The 23,843-nt window shown below is 38.3% G+C and overlaps 3 protein-coding genes across 3 annotated transcripts; all 3 read right to left on the reverse strand.

Annotated features, from left to right (window-relative positions):
* Positions 1-520: 520 nt before the first annotated feature.
* On the reverse strand, positions 521-12,121 carry LOC119991281 (DNA-directed RNA polymerase 1B, mitochondrial-like). Its single transcript, XM_038837603.1, has 19 exons — positions 11,050-12,121; positions 9,185-9,418; positions 8,951-9,084; positions 8,771-8,846; positions 8,110-8,168; positions 7,810-7,927; positions 7,428-7,541; positions 7,119-7,250; positions 6,610-7,026; positions 6,058-6,108; positions 5,691-5,761; positions 4,841-4,925; positions 4,410-4,562; positions 4,257-4,331; positions 2,911-3,000; positions 2,785-2,832; positions 2,304-2,418; positions 2,099-2,202; positions 521-1,413 (listed from the first exon to the last, which is right to left on the reverse strand). The coding sequence occupies exons 1-19, from the start codon at positions 11,839-11,841 to the stop codon at positions 1,303-1,305; spliced, it is 2,979 nt and encodes a 992-aa protein (XP_038693531.1). The 5' UTR covers positions 11,842-12,121; the 3' UTR covers positions 521-1,302.
* Positions 12,122-12,492: 371 nt separating this feature from the next.
* On the reverse strand, positions 12,493-19,264 carry LOC119990707 (heat shock protein 90-5, chloroplastic-like). Its single transcript, XM_038836770.1, has 19 exons — positions 18,836-19,264; positions 18,512-18,585; positions 18,280-18,405; positions 18,094-18,187; positions 17,890-17,973; positions 17,647-17,790; positions 17,145-17,261; positions 16,692-16,736; positions 16,525-16,605; positions 16,288-16,392; positions 16,071-16,211; positions 15,178-15,270; positions 14,845-14,922; positions 14,500-14,754; positions 14,028-14,130; positions 13,723-13,897; positions 13,517-13,622; positions 13,108-13,197; positions 12,493-13,024 (listed from the first exon to the last, which is right to left on the reverse strand). Exons 1-19 carry the CDS (start codon positions 19,103-19,105, stop codon positions 12,815-12,817), a joined length of 2,391 nt encoding a protein of 796 aa, XP_038692698.1. The 5' UTR covers positions 19,106-19,264; the 3' UTR covers positions 12,493-12,814.
* A 657-nt stretch (positions 19,265-19,921) lies between these two features.
* LOC119991579 lies at positions 19,922-21,829 on the reverse strand. The gene is made up of 3 exons (XM_038837918.1): positions 21,742-21,829; positions 21,484-21,637; positions 19,922-21,218 (listed from the first exon to the last, which is right to left on the reverse strand). The coding sequence occupies exons 1-3, from the start codon at positions 21,827-21,829 to the stop codon at positions 19,922-19,924; spliced, it is 1,539 nt and encodes a 512-aa protein (XP_038693846.1).
* Positions 21,830-23,843: the final 2,014 nt, after the last annotated feature.

Raw genomic sequence — 23,843 nt, forward strand, 5'->3', positions numbered from 1 at the left:
CCCATCCAGGCGAGTAGCATTTTGTCTGCTTTGAGCCTGTCTATACTGGGCTGCACAGCTTTGTCTCTGTCTTCCTACATCCAGCACCAACCCATATGAGTTTAAACCCAAAAAAAATGATTGTTACTAGTTTAAAAATTTAAACTATTATATTTTGTATTTCACATCTTCTTCTAGGCGATTTGGGACAAGATACTTAGCCCCATCACCACTCGCCGCCAAACTTGCAGAGGCTTGTGACCCCGTCCAACTCGAGCCAGGTGCTACACTTCCTATTTGGGAAAGACAACTTCCCCTTCTGATTTTGAAGCTTTTTCTTTACATTTTTTAAAATTTAATTAATTAATTTACTTTTTTGTCTTCTGACTTGAAGTTGTTTCAATTACACTTAAGTATCACTTTCTATGAACAGTAATCCTTGAAAGCTTGGTGTTCCTTATTCTAAGTTCTAACCTGTTTTTCATTCATCAATTTGCTCAAAAATAGATAGTGTAGGAAAATATGTGAAGAGTTCAGTACATTCACTTGGGAGAGTTTATATTGCATCAAGTAGAAATTCCAAACAACATATTTAAAGCAAGAGCATAAAAACGCTACAAAAATTCAGTATGTATTATTTTTCGCTGCGGTATTCCTTAGTTGCTCTGTTAATCTGCCAAAAAAATGGTATAAGCAGTGACATTATGGGTACAAATATTGTGCCAAAAGAACACATTCAAATGATCTTGTTAAACTTTCCGGCGACCCGGTAACAGTTTCAAAAACCAATGGAGATCAGCTCCTCACCATCTCTTTGAGAAATACAGGAACTGTTGACTGTAGCTGAAGCATACATCCTCTGCCAGCGTGAATAACTGTAAATAAATCAGTCATCCCTGCAGTTCTGAGGCTTCATCTACCTTCCTTATATAACATACCAAGCTTATAACAATAAAACTTGCCCTTGATAACCTATGAAACTAGTCTTAGCAAGGGCCGGTGATAGATCATCTTATTTCTCCATATCCTTAACAGAACCTAGAAGAAAAGCTAAAGCCAATCAAGTACAGGGTAGGCATATGACCAACCTGTTCTGTTAACGGTTGAACACATCTAACAGGATATATTTACAAGCGCTGGCTAGAACATTGACTGGCAAATAGGGAGACCTCTGAGTTTCTTGTCCTTGGTCATACATAGGGTACCCTCACCCCGCTCAAGTTTGTGCTAATGGTTGAAAGAATATAGCCCCCGTCCTGTGCCTAAGCGATGGATAAACGGTCGCATGAGTTGAAAACGAAACTTCCATGTATCTGACTCAGACTAATTGAAGAAATAAGTGGATTTTAAGACTTCTCTGAGATCGAAGTCTCCTCGCTCCGGCAAGGGTGGAAACTTTAGCTTAGGGAAAGATGTCTGGAAACTCTCCAACAACTGCAAGCACACATTAAAAATATGAGCAGATTATTGTAGAACCAAATCATTCAAGATAATATGGAATGAAAGAAGAGAAGATCCGTAACAAGGTTCTCTCACGATGAACAATAATGTTATGTTCCTTAAAAAACAACTGATGCAGAGATCCAAGGGTCAGCAGTCACAATGCTGAATTTACAATCCTAAACATAATATTAGCAGAAGACTAAATCTATACTTAAGAATTAGTTTTTGAATCTAGTTTTAATTCAATTGATTTATTTACTATGTCATCATCATGTTGTCTAAAGTACTAGAGTCATCTCCTCAGACTGTTGAGGGATGTTAAGAGGTATACACCTCCCGAGGCATCTGAAATCCCCAGGCAATAAAATCCAATGAAACATGGGACATCAGAATATATGCATAAAGATCCTAATCCAATACCATGTATTCTTTCTATTGTTTCTCATGTAACAACAGATGAAATTCTAGCAGGATTCCTCCAAGAGAACAAATTCTAGCAGGAGCTACTGAGCTAGGGGAGCTCAGTTTTTGGACATGAGCAACTAACAATTTGAAGCTCTAAAAGTTCTCTTCGTAGGTAATAAAAACTAGTAGAAAGACATGACATGGCAATAGAAATGACCCTAGTCGCAGTTCTCATATCTAAGCATAAAGAATTCTATAGAAGATACTATACATTCTCCAGTATCGGCGAATCGTAGAGTTCAACAAACTTTTCCCTGAGTATCCTGTTCATTTCGTCAACATCGCATGCATGAGTCCAGTACGAGTCATGCACCCCTGTAATTAAAACATCAACATGAAATTGTCATATATCCAAATCATCTATGCCTGCACACACACCAGCCCTCACATGCTTCACGAGAAAAATAACAACAGACCTGCAAATTTTAATCCTGCCTTTTTGCAGGCTATAGCGGTCATCATCATGTGAGAACCATCAAGGGAGTGGACAAAATTTGGGGGAAAAGCTGTCCTTTGTCGCTTAACCATGACCTAAGCCAGTCAGGCAATAATAAGAAAAAATATATAGCGCACAACTCTGAAATTAACTTTAACGAGGGAAAATAGAGTACAGACTAGGAAACAATGAGACCAGAAAATTAAAACAAGTCACTAACTGATATTCAGATGATAATCCATTCCAGTAGAGAGCTAATTCAAGGGTTTTCAATACTTTTTTTATCGATTTCAAACGAGCAGGAAAATGTGATTATAGAGATGAAAAATACAATATGAAAATCAATATTGCTTCTGGTGTTTTATACATTAACTGAGGTAGCGACTTAAGATCTTGAGGAACAAATATAAATGGGGCAAAACCTACTTGGAGGGGGGCAAGTTGGGGTTGAGGACAAATACCTTGTCAGTTTCTCGCCGTAGAGCCAATATCTGAAGGGAAGTTTTAACCTGCAACCAGATCAACAAAGACTGTTAGACTATCAATGGTATTTTACAATTTTTGAGACTTGAAATTAAGAACATTACCAGGTGCCTTCCTAATTGGCGATAGGGTTGGACAACTGGAAGCCCGAGAGGAGTGGTCCACCGCACAGGCTGATTCTCAGAAGCGATTACCTATATGTATTCAGATTTGGCTGTCACTAACCATAATAGAAGACCATAGAATACTTTTCCAGTGGTGCTAAAGAGCTGTTAGCATTTCAAAGACTTAATATAATATATGCAGTTGAGAGTTGCTAACATTTTATTAGGGACATGTGCCATCTGGTTCGGTGTAGTTTGGCTTTAATTAGGCAAGGGTGATTCCTTGCTTGAATATAGCTGAGAATTTCATTCTTCCAAAAATGCAGCTCATAAAACCAATCAAGCTATTTGGGTTTTTGAGTTTTAACTCTTTGTTTTTGGAATTTTAATATATTTTTTTCCTTTTTGGGTTTGGTTCGGTGGTAGAGTTGTAGTGGTGCTACCTACAGGTCACAAGTTCAATTCTTGGAAACGGCCTCTCCACATATTATGTGGGAGAAAGGTCAGCGTACATCATGCTTGTCCGCGACCCCGCCCACCACAAGAGCATTGTGCACGAGAGTTGTTTTCACGTGCCATTTGGTAATACCTACTCAGAAAACTTATTATGAATATACCTATAGCACCACACAGCCAGTCACAATTAAGACTTAACACAAGCTTCTGGCATGAAAGAAAACCCGTTGTCAAACATTGCAATTGGCATCCCCCATATATATAACCCAAGGGGGGATAGGGTAGTTCAGGATACTTTCATGGACAGCACATTAAAGACAAAGCATGCTAAAAGCCCAAAGAAAAACCATAAAACAGTTCCCTTTTTCCCGATCCAACATTACAATTGCTACTAAATGAACCAAATATAGGCTAGTGTAAGACTTTCTAAACCACAGCGATTAGCTTTACAAGCTTAGAAAGAAAAGGCGAGAAAATGAAATCAGTAATTTTCAACACCAACAAATTTTCAGGGCAGTAAAGCAGTGAATTTATTTACAGAAAATCGTTCATTTACAAAAATTAGTTTAAGCTCTCATAAAAGAAAAAGAGAGAAGGCAACTCAACAACTTTTAGATGGTTAAAAAATATGACAACAATATTTTCTCTAATTTTCAGAAATTAGACCAACACTGTTGTTGCACGTTATGTCATTGGCAAAGAAACCCTGTGACAGGTGATAAGGATAGTCATTAATCGTATATATTCACAAAAGAAAAATTGCCGACCACTTTCAATCTGGAATAAATATAATTTTCACGAATATCATCACTTAGCATGGTCCAGTCATCCAGATATTTCACAAAGATAATGAACAGATATCGGTCCAAGCGGTATCACGAGCACCATACCTTTGCACATTCACCGAGCCAGCTCATAATACTTCTTGCAGCTTCAAACATCTCTTCTAAGGCAGTCAGGGTAGTCTGCTTGTGAAGGGAAATGAGTAAATAAATGTTTATGAAGCAAAACAGAAGTAAATACAGCCCATTTAACTTGCTTACTTTTGCTGCATAGCAGGATGCAGCAAACAGCTGTGAATCATCTGCAATTGCAGAGCGTTCTTTTAACCTTCGCTTGATTTGGTCACGAGCGCCAATGTAAGTCACACCATATACTGATGTCATAACTGTTTGCTTGACCAATTTCCGATCCACCTGATAATTTTGGAGATAGGGAAGGCAAGTATAAATTATATAGTATTAAGTGCCATCCAAATGCAAGATCAAAAAGAACTTTATCAACCGATATGTGCCCCCAATTTGTAAAATCTCCCCCCCCCCTCGACACACATCTCATCTCCACCCCACCCAACAAGAACTGTTTTCTTTTATGCTGGATGTACAGCATAATTTGTGGTCATATCATCAAAGAAAGAAGAATGGTTCACAATCTTGGATATACAACAGCTAAAAGCATGAGAATCAGTTAAAACCTGATTGATTAGAAGTTTTGCATGCAACACATTGGGATTAGTTTCAGGGTCTTTCTCTGCATCTCTCTGCATTATATGAAGAACTCTACATAAAAAATTTTTGATTAGATGAATAAGCAAAGATGTTGCCTCCATATAATTGTGGCAACAAAACATCTGATCATAACCTAAGCAAAAAATGTTGGTAAGGTAAATAGCTCCCGTAGTGAGGTTGGGGATAGGTAGGATATACGTAGACCTTACCCCACATAATATGTAGTGAGACTGTTAAAACAGGAATTGAACCTGACCTCTAGGTTGCATCCCTACAACTCTAAAAAAAATATTCGTATAGCACAAATTGTTTAAATAAAATGTAGGAGTAAGTTGAGCAAACTTGCTTACTGATAGATCTAAGCCAATTTTAGAACCATTCTTACAATAGCCAAATCACTCTCACTTCAGAATAATTACTTCTCACTGCCACATGGCCAACGTTTGATATGGGTATGAGCCTTGTTCATGACACTGTATGGATATAAATCTCTTTTGCAACTTGTATGTTCTTCATGCTCTGGCATGCCATATGAAATATATGCCCCTTAGCCTTATTTCTTTACCAAAAACATTTTTGTATGCCAACCTTCACATAGAGGCGAAACATGTGGCCCAATGGTAGAGTTGTCAGGGTACACAACCTAAAGGTCACGGGGATATATATGGGGATAAGGGATATGCAAATTCTGCATGTCTCCAACCCCGCCCACTATGAGAGCTTTGTGCACGGGAGTTGTTTACCTATGCCAACCTTCACATACCTCATATCACTGTGGATACACACACAGAGTGAGAGAGAGAGAGAAGCACTTACCTAGCAGCAATATTCGAGTAAACATCAGCAGGTTTATCTCCTGCAACTAGATTTACTGCTGATGCTCCCAACTAACAAAAGAAATAAAGTAGTTTAATTAATTAGTCAAAAATCTATGCATCAATGTAATCAGTTCGACACTCTTTCAACAAATATTATGGTTCTCATTATACTGAAAAGTTAGATAGCCTTAATTATAGATACACTCAAATCTCAATAATCCTCATACTGCAATTGGACACCTGCAGCAAATCTGTTAACGTTATAATCAGCTCACTGCAGGTTTTCCAATCATATAAGACAGATTTATCTAGATGTTAGCTTATGAAACCTTTCTTTAGTAGACAACAAAAGGCAGGTCCATTACCTTGTCCCTTCCAAGCGCCGCATAGTGTTGCAATCCATTGCAAGAACCATCCTAAGAAAAGAAAGAACAGAAAGAAAAATGCATGAGATTCAACAGAGTTTCCATATGATGTATTGTTTTACATATAACTGGATAACATGTCTCCAGTAAACTTCTAAAACCGGCAAGAAAAAGTCGATGAGAATACACCACTAGTTCATGATATATCAAACACATGCAATCTGCACATCCAAGGCTCCAACCTCTCCTTTGTTCTTATTACAAACACACATACAGCAACTTGGAAGTAAACTCTTTTTCTTTAGCAGTACAATTCCAACTTAAGTAAACAAGTTTATGAAGGCAAAAGTCTCTTAGATCCAACTCCACACTGCTTGATCTGTTTGCTCGATTCATACTGAAAGTTCCCCGAAAAAACTGAAAATTCAAATCCCAAATGTTTAATAGAATAAGGTCGGAGTTCCTTTCTGCTAAAAGTCATGCTTGTGATTCGTTACTTAAGCTAAGATAATCCCTTACAATGAACCCCAGGACCATCGCAAGAAAATGTACCTGGTGGACCGGCATATGCGATATGGTAGTCTCTGGAGATGGGCTTCTCAATGCTTCTGAGAGATTGATACATGTTGCCAAGCATTGAAAAGGATCCTCAGCTCCCAACCACCATCGCCTTCCTTCAAGAGGTCTGTCTGCTGAGTCAAAGATATCATCCAGATGATTCTCAATAAACGCTGTTCGACAATCATAAGATAACTTATCCACACCACCACCATAAAGATTTGCCAAGTGTATCTTCAGCCACCGGATGCCACACTTCCCAAGAGGGCGTCCCTCTGCAAACTCCAGGATGCCTCGGCACAAATCAGAGCCAAGATGGTTTAAATATGGGTGCATGGGGTATGCACGACCTCTGAAATCAAGGTTGTGAGGGTAGTAGAAGCCTTCCTCATCCTTCATTTTTCGAGCCACCTGCTCCCCAGTTTAACAGGATTAGCATGGTGATTGATTCAGCACATGTAAACTTCAAGCAGTTTCCAGTTTCCAACAAGTAAGCTTCTTACCGCAAGTTTAAGTTCTATGTCACACCGCTGTGAGTGCCTCTCGCAGTTCTCCTTTTTCACATTTTTAACCTTCCACTTCCATTTGCGAATTTCTGATTCATCTTCAGTGTCCGGCTCCTCTGGAAGGGGAACCTGTCATAAAAATACAAAATAATATTCGTCAATTTAAACCACAGTCGCTGTGCCGAAATGGAGAGTTGTAAAGTGGTAATTGGAAATTGGAACAGAAAATCTTCGCAAACTATGTTTTAAAAGAAAGAATACACAGTAGAAAGAAAATAAAATTCCAATTGTTTATATCAAACCCACATCTTCACGGTCAACTAAGCCACCAAGACAACCTCCACTGGCCCATATCCTGTCAATTACTCCAAGCACCTTTTTATTTACTCTCCATTTGGTACTTCCAAGTGTATCAAGAGCCTGATATAAAGAAAATTCCAAGATAAATTGATGTCCTCAAGGTGCAGAAGAAAATTGCAAAGCAACACATTTCTCAAATATACAAGAAAATATATTATACTAAACAGGGAAATGCATGGAGGAGCATCACTAATTAAAGTGGTCAAGCTCCTCACCAACCTGCCTAAGGGCAGGAATTTGAATCCCCATCCTCGTTAAACAATTAGAGAAAAAAAAAGCAACAAGAAAAAAGGGAAGAGCATAGAGAAGCATTTTGTTGATCTAGAACCTCAAAAAAAGGCTCCAACTGCTTCTTTGAACACTTTTTAATTGCATCGCGTTGTTGTTTTGCTCCATGGGTTCGCATGAAATACGAAGGCAAAAAAAAGTAAGCACCTCGGTCATACCTGCACAAATATTGCATGTTCACTAAAAGGAAATGCTGCTCTTTGTTACTAGTTATACATACAAATACTTCTTCAAAATGGTCAAATACCCAGGTTAAAATCTAACCCATGCAACAGAGTGAAAGAACTAAGGTCCTGATTGAAGGATATGAATCCTCAATAGTAAGGAGTTGAAATCATACCCTGTCCAGTTTAAGGGAGGCACCAACATCGGCATGTAAGGAATGATCATGTGCCTAGCCTGTTTGTACAACAGAAATCAGTATTCTCCTTGTGCCCAATAACAAGTACAATGCAACTAAAAGAAATCACTGCAACTGGTGATTCTTGTCCAGTAACAGAAAAAATTGAGCCAACAGAAATAAGTATTGTGAACAACAAAATAAACCAAAAATAAGTATTGTGAACAACAAAACTAGCCAAATGAATTAAATAATTGATAAAAATCATTTAAAAGTTTTAAGGACTTAAATAAGGAAGTTTTTAGGTATATGAGCCAAATCTTAGAAACCTACTTTTTTAGTCTTCTATTTGATGACAACATGAATACCCCCACTTATCGAATAAATATCCAGACAGTTTCTTGATAGTCTAATAATGAAAAAAGAAATTAAGTTTTTTTGTTGGCTTCCCACGTCCATAACAATTATTCATCAATCATCATGCTACCAACACGGCGACACTAAAATGTGTTCTTACATGCATGTAGAAGTAAAGGAAAAAAATGAAATAACGAAAAGGTGTTATTAGCGGTATATACGTCCGTTAACCTTAAAATAAAACCAACATTAATTAAAAAGTGATATAAATAGTACCATCCTATAAGGATGACATTTTACTTACAGTTTTCTCAAGGCCTTTGCGAACTAGTGGGTTACATTCAATAACACCGTATCTCCTGCTAATGCAGCTACCATTCCTGTTGGAAAATGAATTAAAAAAAAATGAGAGTAACAGAGAATGAGAAAGAAGAAAAGGTCGGCAAGGTGAGATCGAAGTAAATAGAGGCAAAAAATTACTCACGGTCCTTCTTTGGCGACAGTCTTAAGGGTATGCACAAATGCAGGGTAAATATCAGGTGGATCATCTCCTATCTGATCTACTGGAGGTTGTATGTGTGCTGTTTCCATCAACAACTGAATTAGACGGCAACCAACCTGGAAATGCGGATGTCAGCCTAAAACAGCCAAAAAAAAGGAAAAACAATCTTAGGTTGAAGATTGACTTCTAGATTTTCCATCAGCGGAGATCCCATACCTTAGCATGAGCTTCCTGACCCCATGGTTTTGAATCATCCTGTTCCTTCACTATTTTCCTTACTTGATGGACCTTTTGCTTTTTCATCAGTGTTGTAACTTTTCTCCTCAGTTTATCCTGCTGTTTAGTTTGTTTTTCTTGAACATCGGTTGAAATATCAGGTTCACCTTCAGGATGCTTATCTGTACTGTTCTTTTTCTTCTTTGTCTTCTCCAAAAACCAAAGGATTCTTGCCTGGTTCAGAAATAAAGTAACATACTTGCTAATTAAATCAATTGTATAGACCTTTTGCAGCGTCTTATAAACACAAGAAATTATACCCAGAGACGCAGACTTCTCTTGCACATACAAGTCAACGACAAATTAGCAACAGTTTACACGTGCTGAGAATAAAACATAGAGACATTTGAACGACCAACTTCAAAGACATTAGCATTTGAAAATATATATATATATATATGATGTACACATTTTCGCATAAAAAAGACAATTTGTGGTCAAAGTGAACATACCCCATTTCAACATCAGTATACAGATGAAAAGTAATCTCACAAGGTTTATAGTGACAAAACAAAAGGACAGTTTAAAGACCAAATTAATCGACATCGTATGTTCAGGCAGACAGCGATCACCATTTTATTAAAGAAGAGGACTATTTGCACCCCAAAATTAACTAAGTACACCCCAAAAACTCAAGAAAACCTATATCTAATAACACCCCAATTGATCCTACCAGATTTGGTTTCCCTCCTTCTTCCATCCTCCTTCCCTTCATTCGTTTCCCTCCTCCTTCCCTGTGAATTTGCGGTTGTTCCAGTAATGGAACACTATGCCACTATGGGTGTGTGGTTTAGGGTTTTTTGAGTAGGGCAGGGCTACTGAGGGAGGCAAGCAAGTTTATAAGTAGAATGCCTTTTGAACCTGATGCTTCAGTTTGGGGCAGCTCCATTGGGTGCTTGTAAGATTCATGGAGCTGCAGCACCTGCAATATGGATAGTATGTGGCATTATCACACATTAATGCTAGAGCAGAGAGATGGATTCATGCTGTAGTAAGCCTTTGTTGTTGTACGCTGATGCTAGCTAAAGATTGAGCTGCCGAGGAACGCCAAGAGATACACAACAGATGGTGAATTGGGGATGCGATTGTGTTGTTGGGTTCATGATTGTGTGGTTGAAGCATTGGAGAATTTGGGCCAATTTACTACAAATATGAGTTGTATGCAAGGTGTTTGTTGAAATGCTTGAGAGGCTTACGCATAGGGTGTAGAGTGTAATTTTTCAGAAAACACATAAAAGAGGTGTACTCATAAATGTTATGTTTTTGATTGGGGTTTATATAGAATGGGGGTGTGCTTAGTTAAGTAAGGGGTGCAAATAGTCCTCATCTTATTAAAATGTTAAGCAACCATATGTGGGTGCTGACAATGAAAGGTGCCTAGGGCAAAACTAATTCCCTATTACATGTTATCAAAATCTAACATGAATCCTTAACGATGATCACATTGATTTTTGATGCAGCAACACAGACAATGCATGTTTACCATACAGAAGTTAAATACCCATCTATTACATTTCAAGTTTTCCCATGCCATCCCTGAGTAGTCGAGTACTGACTAACTATCCAAATCCCAAATAATGGAAATAGACAAGTATGGAACTACAATGAAACCATTTAACAAATTTTAAAGCAGAGCACCTTGGAACTGGAAGGAGCTTAGTATTCCAAACATAAAACAAAGAATAGAACTATGCTTGACTAAAATTTGCTGAGCACGAACTACAGATCAACTAAACTCATCACAAGATGCAAGTTTGAGGCACATATTATCATCTGGCAAACAATAGCACTAAAATTTTACCCACCTCGTGTTCAAGAGATTCACCTATCTGGCAAGCAGCTTGCACCACTCTAATACTTCCACTTCCTCCAGAAGTAGTCATCAGCAATGCCATCAACTTATGCATGGTGATAACAGCCATCATATCTGCTGGCAACTTATTAAAATATGGAGCATGAGAGAGTCTTGTATTCTTTTCTTTGCACAACTCCTGTTCTGTGACAATTACATCACGCAATGGCTCAAACCATCCAAGAAACAAGGACTTCACATATGGCAAATTCGGTGCTAGCTTATGCTCACACATATCTGTTAGCAGCTCTTGGTACTCCCGGGCCGCCGCTTCCCATGCCTCTGTCTCCATCGTTATCTGCCTCTTCTTTAACGCATAGTATTTCCATACCCCGATGCCTGACACTATCCTCTTTGGCTCCTTAAACTGCTGCGACCCCATGTTGTCCTCTTTGTTCATTTCTTCAATCAACTCTTGAATCTCTTCAGACCCTGAATAACCCTCATCCGTCGAAACAATTGCCTCTGCAACACTACCATATCTCCTCCTCATATCATTACATGAAAAAGAAACACCAAAACGGTTACTGGAATCAATAAAACTGTGTCTATCCAGTTCGACTCTCTGATTACATAATCCGCCAATTCGGGGAAAACCCAGAAGCGGGGTACAATACTTTGGGCCGGTGAATGCCTCCAGTGGTCTTATTTTCTCGGCAAAATTGGAATCTGGAGTAAATTTCCTTGAATTGAAAGAAAATCTGATCTTTTCGGAAGAAGCCTGCTTGGCCAACTTTCTCCACATGTTAGAGTAGTATGGATTTGATTGTCTGGAGATTAGGCTCGGGCTACCTGAAGTAGTATCGGAGGAAGGCAAAGAAGGGAAAAGCAGAATTTCCTCCAAAAAAATCTCCCGGGAAGGGAAGAGCGGAGAACAAACAACTGAAAGGAAAGTGAGAGTCAGTTGAAGCTACTCGAAGATGGAAAAGTGTGGGGGATCTGCGTAGCCGTTGCCCGTTGGTGTGTTGGGAGAAGAGAGAGTGGAGGAGAGACGCGTAGCCGCCTTACAAACTTAAAACCCTCCTTAAACCTACGTCCTCTCCCTTCGCTCGTTTTCTTTTACCCGTGGTCGTTGTCTCCCACTCGGGTTGACCCGGTAGGTTTCCCCGGTTTTCAAAAATTTTAAACCGTCTTTTTTGGAAAACAATTTTTAAGATTATTTGACACCGACTCAATAATTGTGATTTCAAAAAGGGGTGGTTCAATCTTCGAGTTTGGCTCGAGGAGTAGTACTCAAATTTATATGAAAAAAGTATCCCATGATTGAAGTTTTGGAGTTTGGATGCCAAAAGTAGGAAAAAGAGAACTGGGAATTCTTGCGAGTTCCTGATTCAAACATTAGAAATTTATAACGGACCAAAAATACCATGTTAGATGAGAATTGAGGGGAGAAATATTTAGACTGAAATGAGGTGGTTCCACAACCAATCATCTATAATCAGTAAAATAGAAAACATTATGTGGGCATATTTCAAAACATTCTACAAATTCGATAACTGGGTTCTGATAAATTGCTCAAGAACAAATGCCAAACGACAAGATTTTACATCATCATCAGCAGTAGCACTGCTTTGTTTCTCCAATCATGTTGATTGTATCCTGCTCTCTGGCTGATCGATCCTCGTTTCCTGCTCCTTTCTCCGTTCATGCATTTTGTTCCAGGAAGAATAAAAGCTTCCTAAAAGCTTCCAAAAGCTTCCTAATAGGTTAAGAGATGGTTAATCTTGCCATGGATCACTCTCTGCGCGAACTTCTGATGGTTCGATTACTTCTGCCTCTGCGCCTTCTGAGGCACTTGCATCAGCCTCTGTAGCAGCAGTATCTTCCTGCGCCTCAGCCTCATCACCCTCCGTTCTGCCCCATCTACCTCCAAGTGCCATGGCCATCATCTCATATATCTTGCCACCCAACTCAGCTGGGCTATCAGGCTGCATGATCAAAATATAGGAAATGAGTTGGCATATTAAAACCTAAAACTGCCTAAATTAACAAGAAATTGTTCTGTTCTTACCGAGAATCCGCTGGAGATTAATGCAGTGTCGTATAAAAGTTCGATAGCTCTCTTGGCATCACTGCTGTCTGGAGCATTTCTACAGGCAGCCTGCAAGGATAATAGCCAACAACAAAAAAACATTAGTACTAGTAGTAACAAGCAATTTTGGAACTTCCACCTATGTACTCAATAAACTTGAAATAATGGCTTCAATTATCCGCAACATTTCATCGCCAAGAGGACTTGTATTTCTAATGGCTGCCTCTATATATTTTCCCTTTCTTCACAAAAAAGGTGTGGGGGGTTTGGAGTGATATCTCTTAAGACAGTTTTAACTTGCCAATCTAGTGGCTAACATTACACACAAATAAGGATATAATGGAAATCCGTATTGAGTATGGATAACATTGAGTAAGATTAATTTTACATTTAAGTCTTTGATGATGGGATGATCTGGATTTATCTCCAATATTCTCCTTCCTCTCATGAACTCCAAACTTGAAGTATCTCCAAGAGCCTGTGCTTTCATCAGCCTAAAAGGCGGAATAAAAAAATGAAAATTAAGTGTTTTATTTTACAATTCAAAAAAAAAAGTTTTAATTTCTATTCTAATTATTTAAATACCATCACTACCTCTCCATATTTGCAGACCATCCAAACTTGCCAGAAACAAGCACACAGGGTGATGAGCTTAGACGTTTAGAAACTTGAACTTTAGCCACCTTGTCACCAAGCTGCTGCTTTATCCAATCGCAGAGAAGATTGTATTCTTGCTTAGTCTCCCGTTCTTTGACCTCATCCTCGTCACCTGGAATAAATCACCCATCTAATAAGACAATGCACAGCAGAGGTTGCAAAGAAAAGCAGATATCAAAACATAAAATCTACAGCTTACATCCATCTTTATATCAACAGATTTAAATAACTACGGCACTAACCAAGTTCAAGATCTTCCTTGCTGATATCAACAAATTTTTTCTCTTTGTATGTCTGCAGATTCTGGATGGCAACTTCATCGATAGGATCAATTAGATACAGGACCTATAATACATGGTGTAGCCCAAGGAGAAAATGCAATCAATACACTGAGATGAGTTTCCAGAGGGGGGAAATAAAAAAAATCAAATTCAAATGCAGATAATCACATCAAGAATAAGAAAGTCTCTTGGACATGTAGACCCACCAATCCGGACGGTAACCAATACTTCAATGTAAATACTCCTTTCTATCACTAAAACGATTGGTAACTACAGGCCCTATTCAAAATCTTGCATATTAATTGGTTATTCAAGATTGAATCCCCATCAGTTATTTCACTTGATTCAAAAAAGTTGGTCCGAGAATCTTGTACAGCTCAAACATTGATATTCCATGGCATAATAATGGTATGGAAGTCCAACAGTTGAATACCTCAATATCTTTCTGGACCAATTTCTCCAAGAATGGAGCAGTCTTGGCACTCTTCAAGCTGTCTGTTGCTAGGTAATAGATAGCCTTTTGGTTCTCACCCATATTTTCCACGTAATCGTCTAAACTAATAAGCTCCTCTTCGCTTTTGGAAGTACAAAACCGCAACAGTGGTGCTATGCGCTTGTGATTTCCAGAGTCTTCAACACATCCTAATTTTACAAACCTGCCGAAGTTCTCCCAGAATTTTTTGTAATCCTGTGAATGTAATCAAGTTAACCACATGCTAAGATCACAAACAAATTGTCAATGGAACAAGAAAGGGAAAATCATTATATTCTTTAGCACCTCTTTATTCTCGTTTTCTGAGATCTCTTGAATCATGTCAAATGTTTTCCTGACAAGCCTCTTCCGCATAATTCTCACCTGAAATATCAAAAAAAAAAAAAAAAGTCCCATATTACCATAGAAACCTTTAAGAAAAAACAAAAGGCCAACTAACTTCGATCATAATTTTGCATGCGACTTCTTTAATAATCAAAAAAGAACTGTGACACTCTAAACTAGTCTGCCCTCACTAAGGTATGCACATGCCTGCATGTATCTATATGCCAATTTCTGTGCATATGTCAATTTTGACTTAAACTACAACTACAAACAATGAAAAAAAATAGGCCTTACAATTCGACTTTCTTGAAGAATCTCTCGAGAAACATTAAGAGGAAGATCATTTGAGTCCACCACGCCCTTTACAAAGCTCAAGTATCGTGGAAACTGCAAACAAAATTGCCGAAAAATTCAGTTACTTCAACAGAACGATAATTACTTAAATCCAAGTATCAAATTTGGACAGCCAAATATATTGTCAGACAAAATTAATAAAATTGATCATTAAACTCCTCACAACACATGCATTTCCCTCTTACATCGTACATACCATCAATAATATACTATTTAGCTTCATTTCGCTATCTTGGATAAAATTGAAGACAGAACCATTGCTTCCTTCCAGATGAATAATATAGGGAACACATCTCTGCATGTTATACTCCAGCCTGCTGTGTCATGTCCTCCGATGGCTTGTCATGTACTTCCTTTTGACAGGCCAGCCAAGGACATCAAACGTACTATCCCTTCCTCTGTTGGGGTTTTTTTCTATTCTCTTTTTTTTTTTGTGCAGCAAAAAATAAAAGGAAATATATTTTAAAGGGGCCGAGGAAGTGCCCACCAAAGGTACAGGGATTATCTACAGGCAACAGTTATAGTTGTGCCTTTCTTCTTTCAAGGAGATAGCTCTACTCATATTGTCATCTTGTGAAAATTCTCAAACAGGCAATTAGTTTCGGCAAATACAGTTTCTAGGTTCCTACAATAAAGAAAAGTCATCATTGCAGATAACGGTTATCTATTCAATGGTGTTCATATATGTTCCTATCTCAATGAGCTACAAATTACGAACACCATTTCCAACTGAATCATGTAGCAAATTTTACAGAGCTTTCATTAACATTAAGCTATCCAAAAGTAAAAGAGCAAATCCATTAACATTCTTGAGCTATAGTTGGCACACTTACCAGCTCACCATCAAAATCATCTGAGATAAATATCCGCTTCACATACAGCCGTATATTCTTCGTTTTTGGATTCACAACATCCTCATTGTTAAGAGGACCCATTCCAGGAACATAGAGGACACTCCTAAATTCCACCTCCCCCTGCAAAGTTCTCAAAGCAAAGTGTTACATCCACCAATTATACAGTCAATGTGCACAGCAGCAAAACTTTCAGTACCTCAGTGGTGAAATGTGTGTACGCAAGTGGATCCAAGAATTCATTGAATGTCTTCTTGTAAAACTCCTGGTACTCTTCTTTTTCAACTTCCTTGGGAATCCGCATCTAAAGCAGAGCATAAAAACATGAACAAAAATGATAAACCATATGAAAATACAAAAAAATAAAATAAATGCAATGCATATAGTTAAAATGACAAAGATAAAAATTTGTGGAGCAGATAGCGTTTATACTCACCCAGATGGGTTTTGTTTCATTGGCCAGTTCCCAGTCCCAATACTTTTCTGTTTTAGTTGTCTTCTTCTTCTTCTTCTCACCCTTAAAACCAAGAACAAGCCTGATCAACCATCCATACACACAAGGAGACAGTAACGGCTGGCCTACACTCAGGAATGAGAAATTACCTCTTCCTTCCCTTCTCCTTCTTTCGGTTCTTCCTCCTCTTCCACCTGCTCAAAAGTTCCAGATTAGTGAAGACCATTTCCAAGAGTGGTTATAGTATTAGGGAGCACACAGTGTCACAGACAGATTCCTAAACTACAATAACAGAACTGTAAATGAAAAAGGTGCAGGAGCATATCCGTGCAGAATTTGCTTTTAAGTAAAAAAAATGCATTAAGTGCGTTGGAATCATGATTCTTGCGTCAGTTGCGTGTCACATGACAAGAACAACATGTTAAATATTCTTCTTTTCTTTTTCCTTTATAAAGAGCAAAGTGATAAATATTCTCGAACATTGACTTTGGTACTAAAGGTGAACTTGAGTCAAACATGTGAGTCGACATTAATAAAAAGGAAAAGTTTATCAAAAAAAATGAAAAAAAGCAACCAGTATATTATGTTCTAAATATCCTCACCTCCACCGTTCTTGTTTTTTCTTGCCATGTATAGATGGGGAAAGAAACAAACTGCGAGTAATTCTTCACCAAATTCTGGATTCTTGTTGGTTCTGAAAATTCATACTTGTCGTCCTCCTGCAAGAGGTGTACCAATATATCAGTCTGCCTTGCTACAAAAACTGAAGCCCCGGAAGCACCAATTGATATTTATTTCAAGGTGAAATCCCACAGAAAAAACAAAAGTTGTGGTAAACCTGCATGCATGTGTGCGTGTGATAATATATAGCTGACACATTCACAGCATAGATCCCAGAACTCATTCACTCCATATTAAACATAAATTTAAGGAATATGGAAACTTGACAAGGAATGAAACCATGAAAGCATAAGCAACAGGTTCATAAATTTTCAAAGAATCTTTTTGGTAAATTTTCGGTTATTAAACGCATAGAAAAGAAACCTTATGCCTACAAAGTTATCCAGATTGCTAGAGACGAAAAAACAAAGAAAGTTGAAGTACCCTAAGATAAAGGGTGATTTGCGTGCCACGACGTAGGATCTTTTCAGGATCAGTTTCTTCCCTAATTACATAAGAGCTGCTATCAGCTGCCGCTTCCCAAACAAACTGCTTATCAGATCGTGGGCTTTTTGTAGAGACGACAACCTGGTTGCACATGACGAATAAGAAAAAGCCATATCAGCAACTGCTGTCAAAAGCATCAGTAGAAGCCCAAAATTACAAATCATGCAAATTTCATATCACCTTCTCTGAGACAAGAAAAGCAGAGTAGAACCCAACACCAAATTGACCGATCAAGCCATTGTCTGCACCAACATCCTTATTTTCCTAGACAAATTACAAAACATGACTTCAAATAATCAACTTAAGAAAAAAAAACAGAGCACCTTAAGAAAAGACTATCAACAAATTGTGTTTACATATACTCAAGACTCAAGAGAGACATACCTTAAGAGCCTTCAAAAATTTTGAAGTACCACTCTGGGCAATAGTTCCAAGACAGTCGATGAGCTCTTCCTTTGTCATGCCAATGCCAGTATCACTGTAAAGGCAGGAATAGACGCTTAAGGTAAAATATCTATTATTTGTGACATATGAACTTAATGAAGACAAATCGCATTACTCTAAGCTCACGTTACAGTGATGGTCCCATTGTCTGGATCAGGCTTGATGCGTATCTCTAGCTCGCCAGCATCTCCAAGAAGAGAAGGCTCAGTCACACTCAAGAATCTCAACTTATCCAACGCATCACTTGCATTGCTGGAACATAGATAGAATCAAGTCAAAGTATTACTAAAGGCTAAAGATAAGTAGATGGCAAACGACAGAAATTCAGCATTACCATCAATATCAAAGAGAACTATACCTTACAAGCTCCCGAAGGAACACCTCCTTATGGCTGTATAAACTGTGAACTATCAAATCCATTAGGCGACTAACCTGAAATAGAAAATTTCTCAACTTTTATAGTCTAAATCTTATCAGTAAATTCCAGGTTTAACTAAGAGAAAATTGCTCATTTATATATTACCATTGGAGCACCTGCAAAGACTCTAACTTCACGGTTTCTTTTCAATCATGCCATAAAGTTTATAGCTTTCATTCAATTTGGATAGCATAAAATCATCAATCATACATTAATTTTCTTGCATAAGAATCCCAATTTTCTAGGAAAATAAAGGAAACCTACCTCGGCTTGATACTCGAACTTTTCACCGGAAGTATCGGCGGCCTCTTTCTGAGCCACAGCCGTGTCGGACCTGACAGTAAATCTGTCATTTCGCTTATCGAATTTCCATTTGAGTCCACCCGGACATAATCCATTCCTGAGGCTGCTTTGCGGCAGAAAAGCGCTTCTAAGATTGAAGGCCCTGTTGGAGTGTTTCAGTGAGAAAGGTGTTGAAGAAGGTAGAGAGACCATAGAGGCAGCTGTTAGGCTTCTGCTAAGAGCTGGAGCCATTGAAGCCAAACCTAAACGAAAGCCCTAGAGAAAGTGAAAGTTGCAAGAGACTGGAAAAACCCTCGTGGAGTTTAAGGGCGACCGAAGAGGGTTCTAGAGCAACCAAAAAAACAACGTTTTGGGGGTTTTGGAGCGGAGCTGTGTGTATACTGTGTAGAATTTGTAAGGCCTAAATGCTGCCATTTCAGCAACCACATATCTCCACTGCTTTCCAAATTATTTAAAAAACTCATCTTAAAATTTCTCTCCAAAAAAGAAATTATTGTTATTAGTATTATTATTATAGTACTAAACCGGATTGCACATAGCAGGAAGATGGCAAATCCGTGGACAAATAATTTTTTGAGTTCTATCCTCACTAGGTGTAATATTCATGTGACTATGTGTTGGGTTTTGGTCATGTGGAGACTGCATGCAAACATGAGGACTTGTGTTTAGAAAATTGTCCGGAAGCTTGAAGATAGCGCATCAAGAAGTGATTATCTTGTAAAATTGATGCTGGAATGCCAAGAACCAGCAGTGACAGCAATAGAACTCCTGCCACAGCAATCCTGAAATAGTCCAGAGGCTACAGTTCTCCAACATTGGCACTTAAACTGGAAATTCAGCAACAGCTGCTGAAGTACCGATCATATGCAATTTTCAACAGGTAAGTTGAAGCAAGCTTTTCAACGGCTTATATGAACTTCATGAGATGCTTCAAGTCAGGGACGTAGCCAGGATTTTGATTAAGGGGGGGCACTGACAAAAATAAATTGTACCAAATAGACAAGTCCAAAACATAATATTGAAATAACTTAAAAAAAATAGTTACATTTATAATTGTTCACGACGATTTTTCATTTTCTGGAAGCGTTGTATGATAGCTTCATTACTAATATCATTGAACACTTTTTTTTCAATATATACAACCAAACTATCATTTAATAATTGATCTCCCATTCGATTACGCAAACGACTCTTCACAATCTTCATAGCAGAAAATGCTCTCTCCACGGTAGCTGTGGCGACTGGTAGAATCAATGCCATTTTCAAGAGTCGATACACTAACGGATACAATTGCTTCTTTTTGTGTTGAACCATTTTCTCAGATAAATCACCAAGTCCTTTCAATTGTTCAAACTCTTTACTATGACGCATATCAAAGATATATGTATCAAGTTGATCTTCAAGAGTCATAAGCTCCACTAAAGTAAAATCATTAGGATAGAAAGTTGCAAGCCGAATGAGCTTCTGCTTATCAAATGCTGAAAATGAATCATTAGGATTGAGACATGCCACACAAATAAGTAACTCTGTAGTTGTCTCAGTGAAGCGATCATTCAGCTCTCTAAGCTGTCTATCTAGCACAGTGTAGAATAATTCAATACGATAATGATGTAAATTTGTTACCTCTTGTCCTCCACGTCTTGATCTTCCTCCAACTAAATATTGTTGTTCCATGATAAGAACACTGATATTATGTAAACCACAAAATGATGAAACTTTATCAATGAAGGAATCCCATTCATCATCCCTCATCAATTGTAGTCTACTTTTGGAAAATTCAACTAGCCTCATCGCATTCACAATGTCTTGATCTTTTCTCTGCAATGCTTGTGACAACTCATTCGTTATTGCCAATATTGCTTTCAACAAATGTAGGTTGAATACAAAGTCAAATTGACACATATTAAACAAAAGACCTTTTGCCAAACCTTTTTGTTCTCCTTGCCCTTCATCCTGAATCAATTCAAGGACAGAAATTACAGATCCAAACAATTTGATCAAGCTCACCAAAGTTTCATAATGTGATCCCCAACGTGTATCAGAAGCACGTGCAAGAGTAGTTTCTTGATTTAGGCCTCGCCCACTTGGAATTTCCCCAGCACTTAAAGCTTCAAACACTTTCTTTGCTTGTATCTCAAGAAGAGAATCATGACGTCTACAAGAGCCTCCAACAACATTCAAAATACTAGCAACTAAGTTGAAAAACCATGACACATCATGATGTTTCTTGATTGCTTGTACTTGTAGTCTCATAGATTTGCCGTTGTCGAGGAACTGAGTCGCAAGTGCTAGCACGTAGCAACGGTTGCAGGGAGCAGTGGGGACTGGGGAGACTTGAGTGTCTCTTCAATTTGCAATTAATTAACCTAAAAAGAACTTCACCTAAAACTGTGACGTTGAAGGAAAAATAGATAAACTAAAGAAAAGGAAAAAAAAAAATTGTGCCAAAAAAACTACAACGTGCAAGATTCGAACCCTACATGTGAGATATCTTGCCAACTGAGATAACCATCACGCTACTGACTCTTCTTTGTTGAAGGTGTAACTTAATATATATATGTAGTTTTTTTTTTTGAAAAATCCAGGGGGGCACGTGCCCCCCTGAGGACCCACGTGGCTCCGTCCCTGCTTCAAGTACTCTAAAATAGAAATCCCAATTGCAGTGGTTTCCCCCTTTAAGCCACAATGGATCATACTTCTCTTTACAAAGCTCCCATAGCTGCTTACCATGAGAAATATCCACCATTTCATCTTCAGTATACCCTTAAATCACCAACAACATTTTCACAAGGACAAAATATATGTGCTACTAAGGGTAAAAACTAGACAAGTAAAAAAAAAAAGTTTAATAGGGTATACAGGATTGCCCTGCATTTTAGGACCCATTCGGAGAACATTTATTGTCACACACTTTCGACTCGAAAAAATTTCGTAGGACACTCCTTTCTGACGCATGTCTGCTACCAATCACTCTCTTCCACACTTGCCTGGTAATTTTCAGTCACACGACTAACGTCATACCTCATATTTACGATATATAATAGGCCTTCTTTTTGAAGAAGGTAAGTCCAACTCTCTTTCACCATCGGATCTCCATCTAAAACACCATTTCCTGCCGGTCTCCCACCACGGTACTCATGGCCAAAGCATCCTTCATGCTGCATCCATTTGCATTGCTTTTAGGTTCCCTACCTTACTGATTTGACCATCATTGTCAAGAGTTTCCCGCCAATAATCTCTTCATCGTTTTGCAGGATTGTTGCTGGCCCACATCATGACCTTTGGCTTCTCTTTGATTGAGGAAACAAGCACCCACAGTTCACAAATACATACCGGGAAAAGTAACCCATTATAGACCTTTGTGTTCTCCATTGTCGTTCACAAAGCTAGCTAGCCAGTTTTTAGAGACAAATACTAATAATTAAATTAAGTTGGGTCTCGTAGATCGCATGGCGGCAGACAAGCGCACAACCCACGTACCTTCTTTCACACGTTATCACATGCATTCCCTCTTAACAATACATATATAATATTTATCGAAGGCCGAAACCCTAATGGTTTTCCATTCCCAATCATCGAAGAGATCTTCAAAATGCTTCGATATCTTCTTACTGTCGATCCAAACTTACACATGTAGTCACTCGAGGGTTCGTTAACAATAATCTACTATTGTTACTTATCCCAAACCCTATTTCTTTATGAATTTCATTGAAGTTTTCAAAAACTTGGAAATGCGAATGTTGGAACCCTAGCTAGCTTTGACTCTGGTTTATTGCCATATATTACTTTGAATCTATCTATATAAGTATCAGGTTGAGCCTTCATGTTATTTCTCCTCTCTCTTTTGTCTCTCAACAACTAACAGAGATTTCTCCAAATGAGGCTTACATGCTTGTCATTACTACTACTTTCTACTGCATGGATCTTTATCACTACTACTTTGTATGCAGGTAGAGAAACGCCTGTTATTTCAGCTAGAAAGGTAAGAATATCATGTAAACACATATGATGATTTAATTGATTCTTTTCTTGCTTGGAATTTCATGTCTATATTTTGAACCTTGGGGGAGCTTACATTACGTGGGCTTAAAACCACTATGGCTCACAAAATCATCATGGCTTGTGAGTTTAGGTCATGTCGCTTGTTTATATATATGTCACTCAAGCTCCCCATTTCTTTTCTATGTACTCTTGTGTGGGTTCAAAGTTCCAACACTTCCCCTACACAATAGTCCGTCAACATCAGACCTTTCATTTGACCCTTCACATATGAGTAACGACTAACGAGTATCTCATTGGACCCTTCACCATACACCATAACATCTGCTCCTATACATATCAATATTTTGGACATTGGGGGACATTACCTGGGTCTAAAATTGGACTCATTGCATAAACAGTTGGGAGGCCCATTATGGCTTATGAACTTGGATCTAACCATTGGTTTATAAGCACTCAGGCTCTTCATTTTTTTTTTTCCTATGTGGTACTCTTGTGTGTGTTCCAACATTTTCAACTAATATATAGATCATATTTGTGTGTTTATAATTAGGGAGGTTTGGATAATGGTGATGAGTTGGAAACAATGGATGCCATGATAAGCAGCAAGAATGGAGGAAGAAACTTGTTGGCAACTCACAAGGTGGTGATGATGAAGCTAGAGAAGGGGAGCGGTATCGATTCAGTTGGAACGGCGGCGGCGGCGGCATCTAAAGAGTTGGGAGGAAAATGCGATATTCACGTTATGAAGGGGTCAAAAGCAAAATGTAAAAATAATCCCAATGGTGGTCACTTTTCAGTTGATGATGCAGGCTTTGAAGTTTTTAGTGAGGATTACCATTTGCCTAGCCACCACCCACCTAAGAATAACTAATTAAATTACTGATCAGCTCTCAAACTTAATTTCATCAGAAGTACCTATTTCTTCCTTTCATATACTTCTCCATCTTCAAGTATTCCTTTTCTTTTA

The sequence above is a fragment of the Tripterygium wilfordii genome, chromosome 22 (genome assembly GCF_013401445.1).
Source record: "Tripterygium wilfordii isolate XIE 37 chromosome 22, ASM1340144v1, whole genome shotgun sequence".
In the NCBI taxonomy this organism is placed as follows: domain Eukaryota; kingdom Viridiplantae; phylum Streptophyta; class Magnoliopsida; order Celastrales; family Celastraceae; genus Tripterygium; species Tripterygium wilfordii.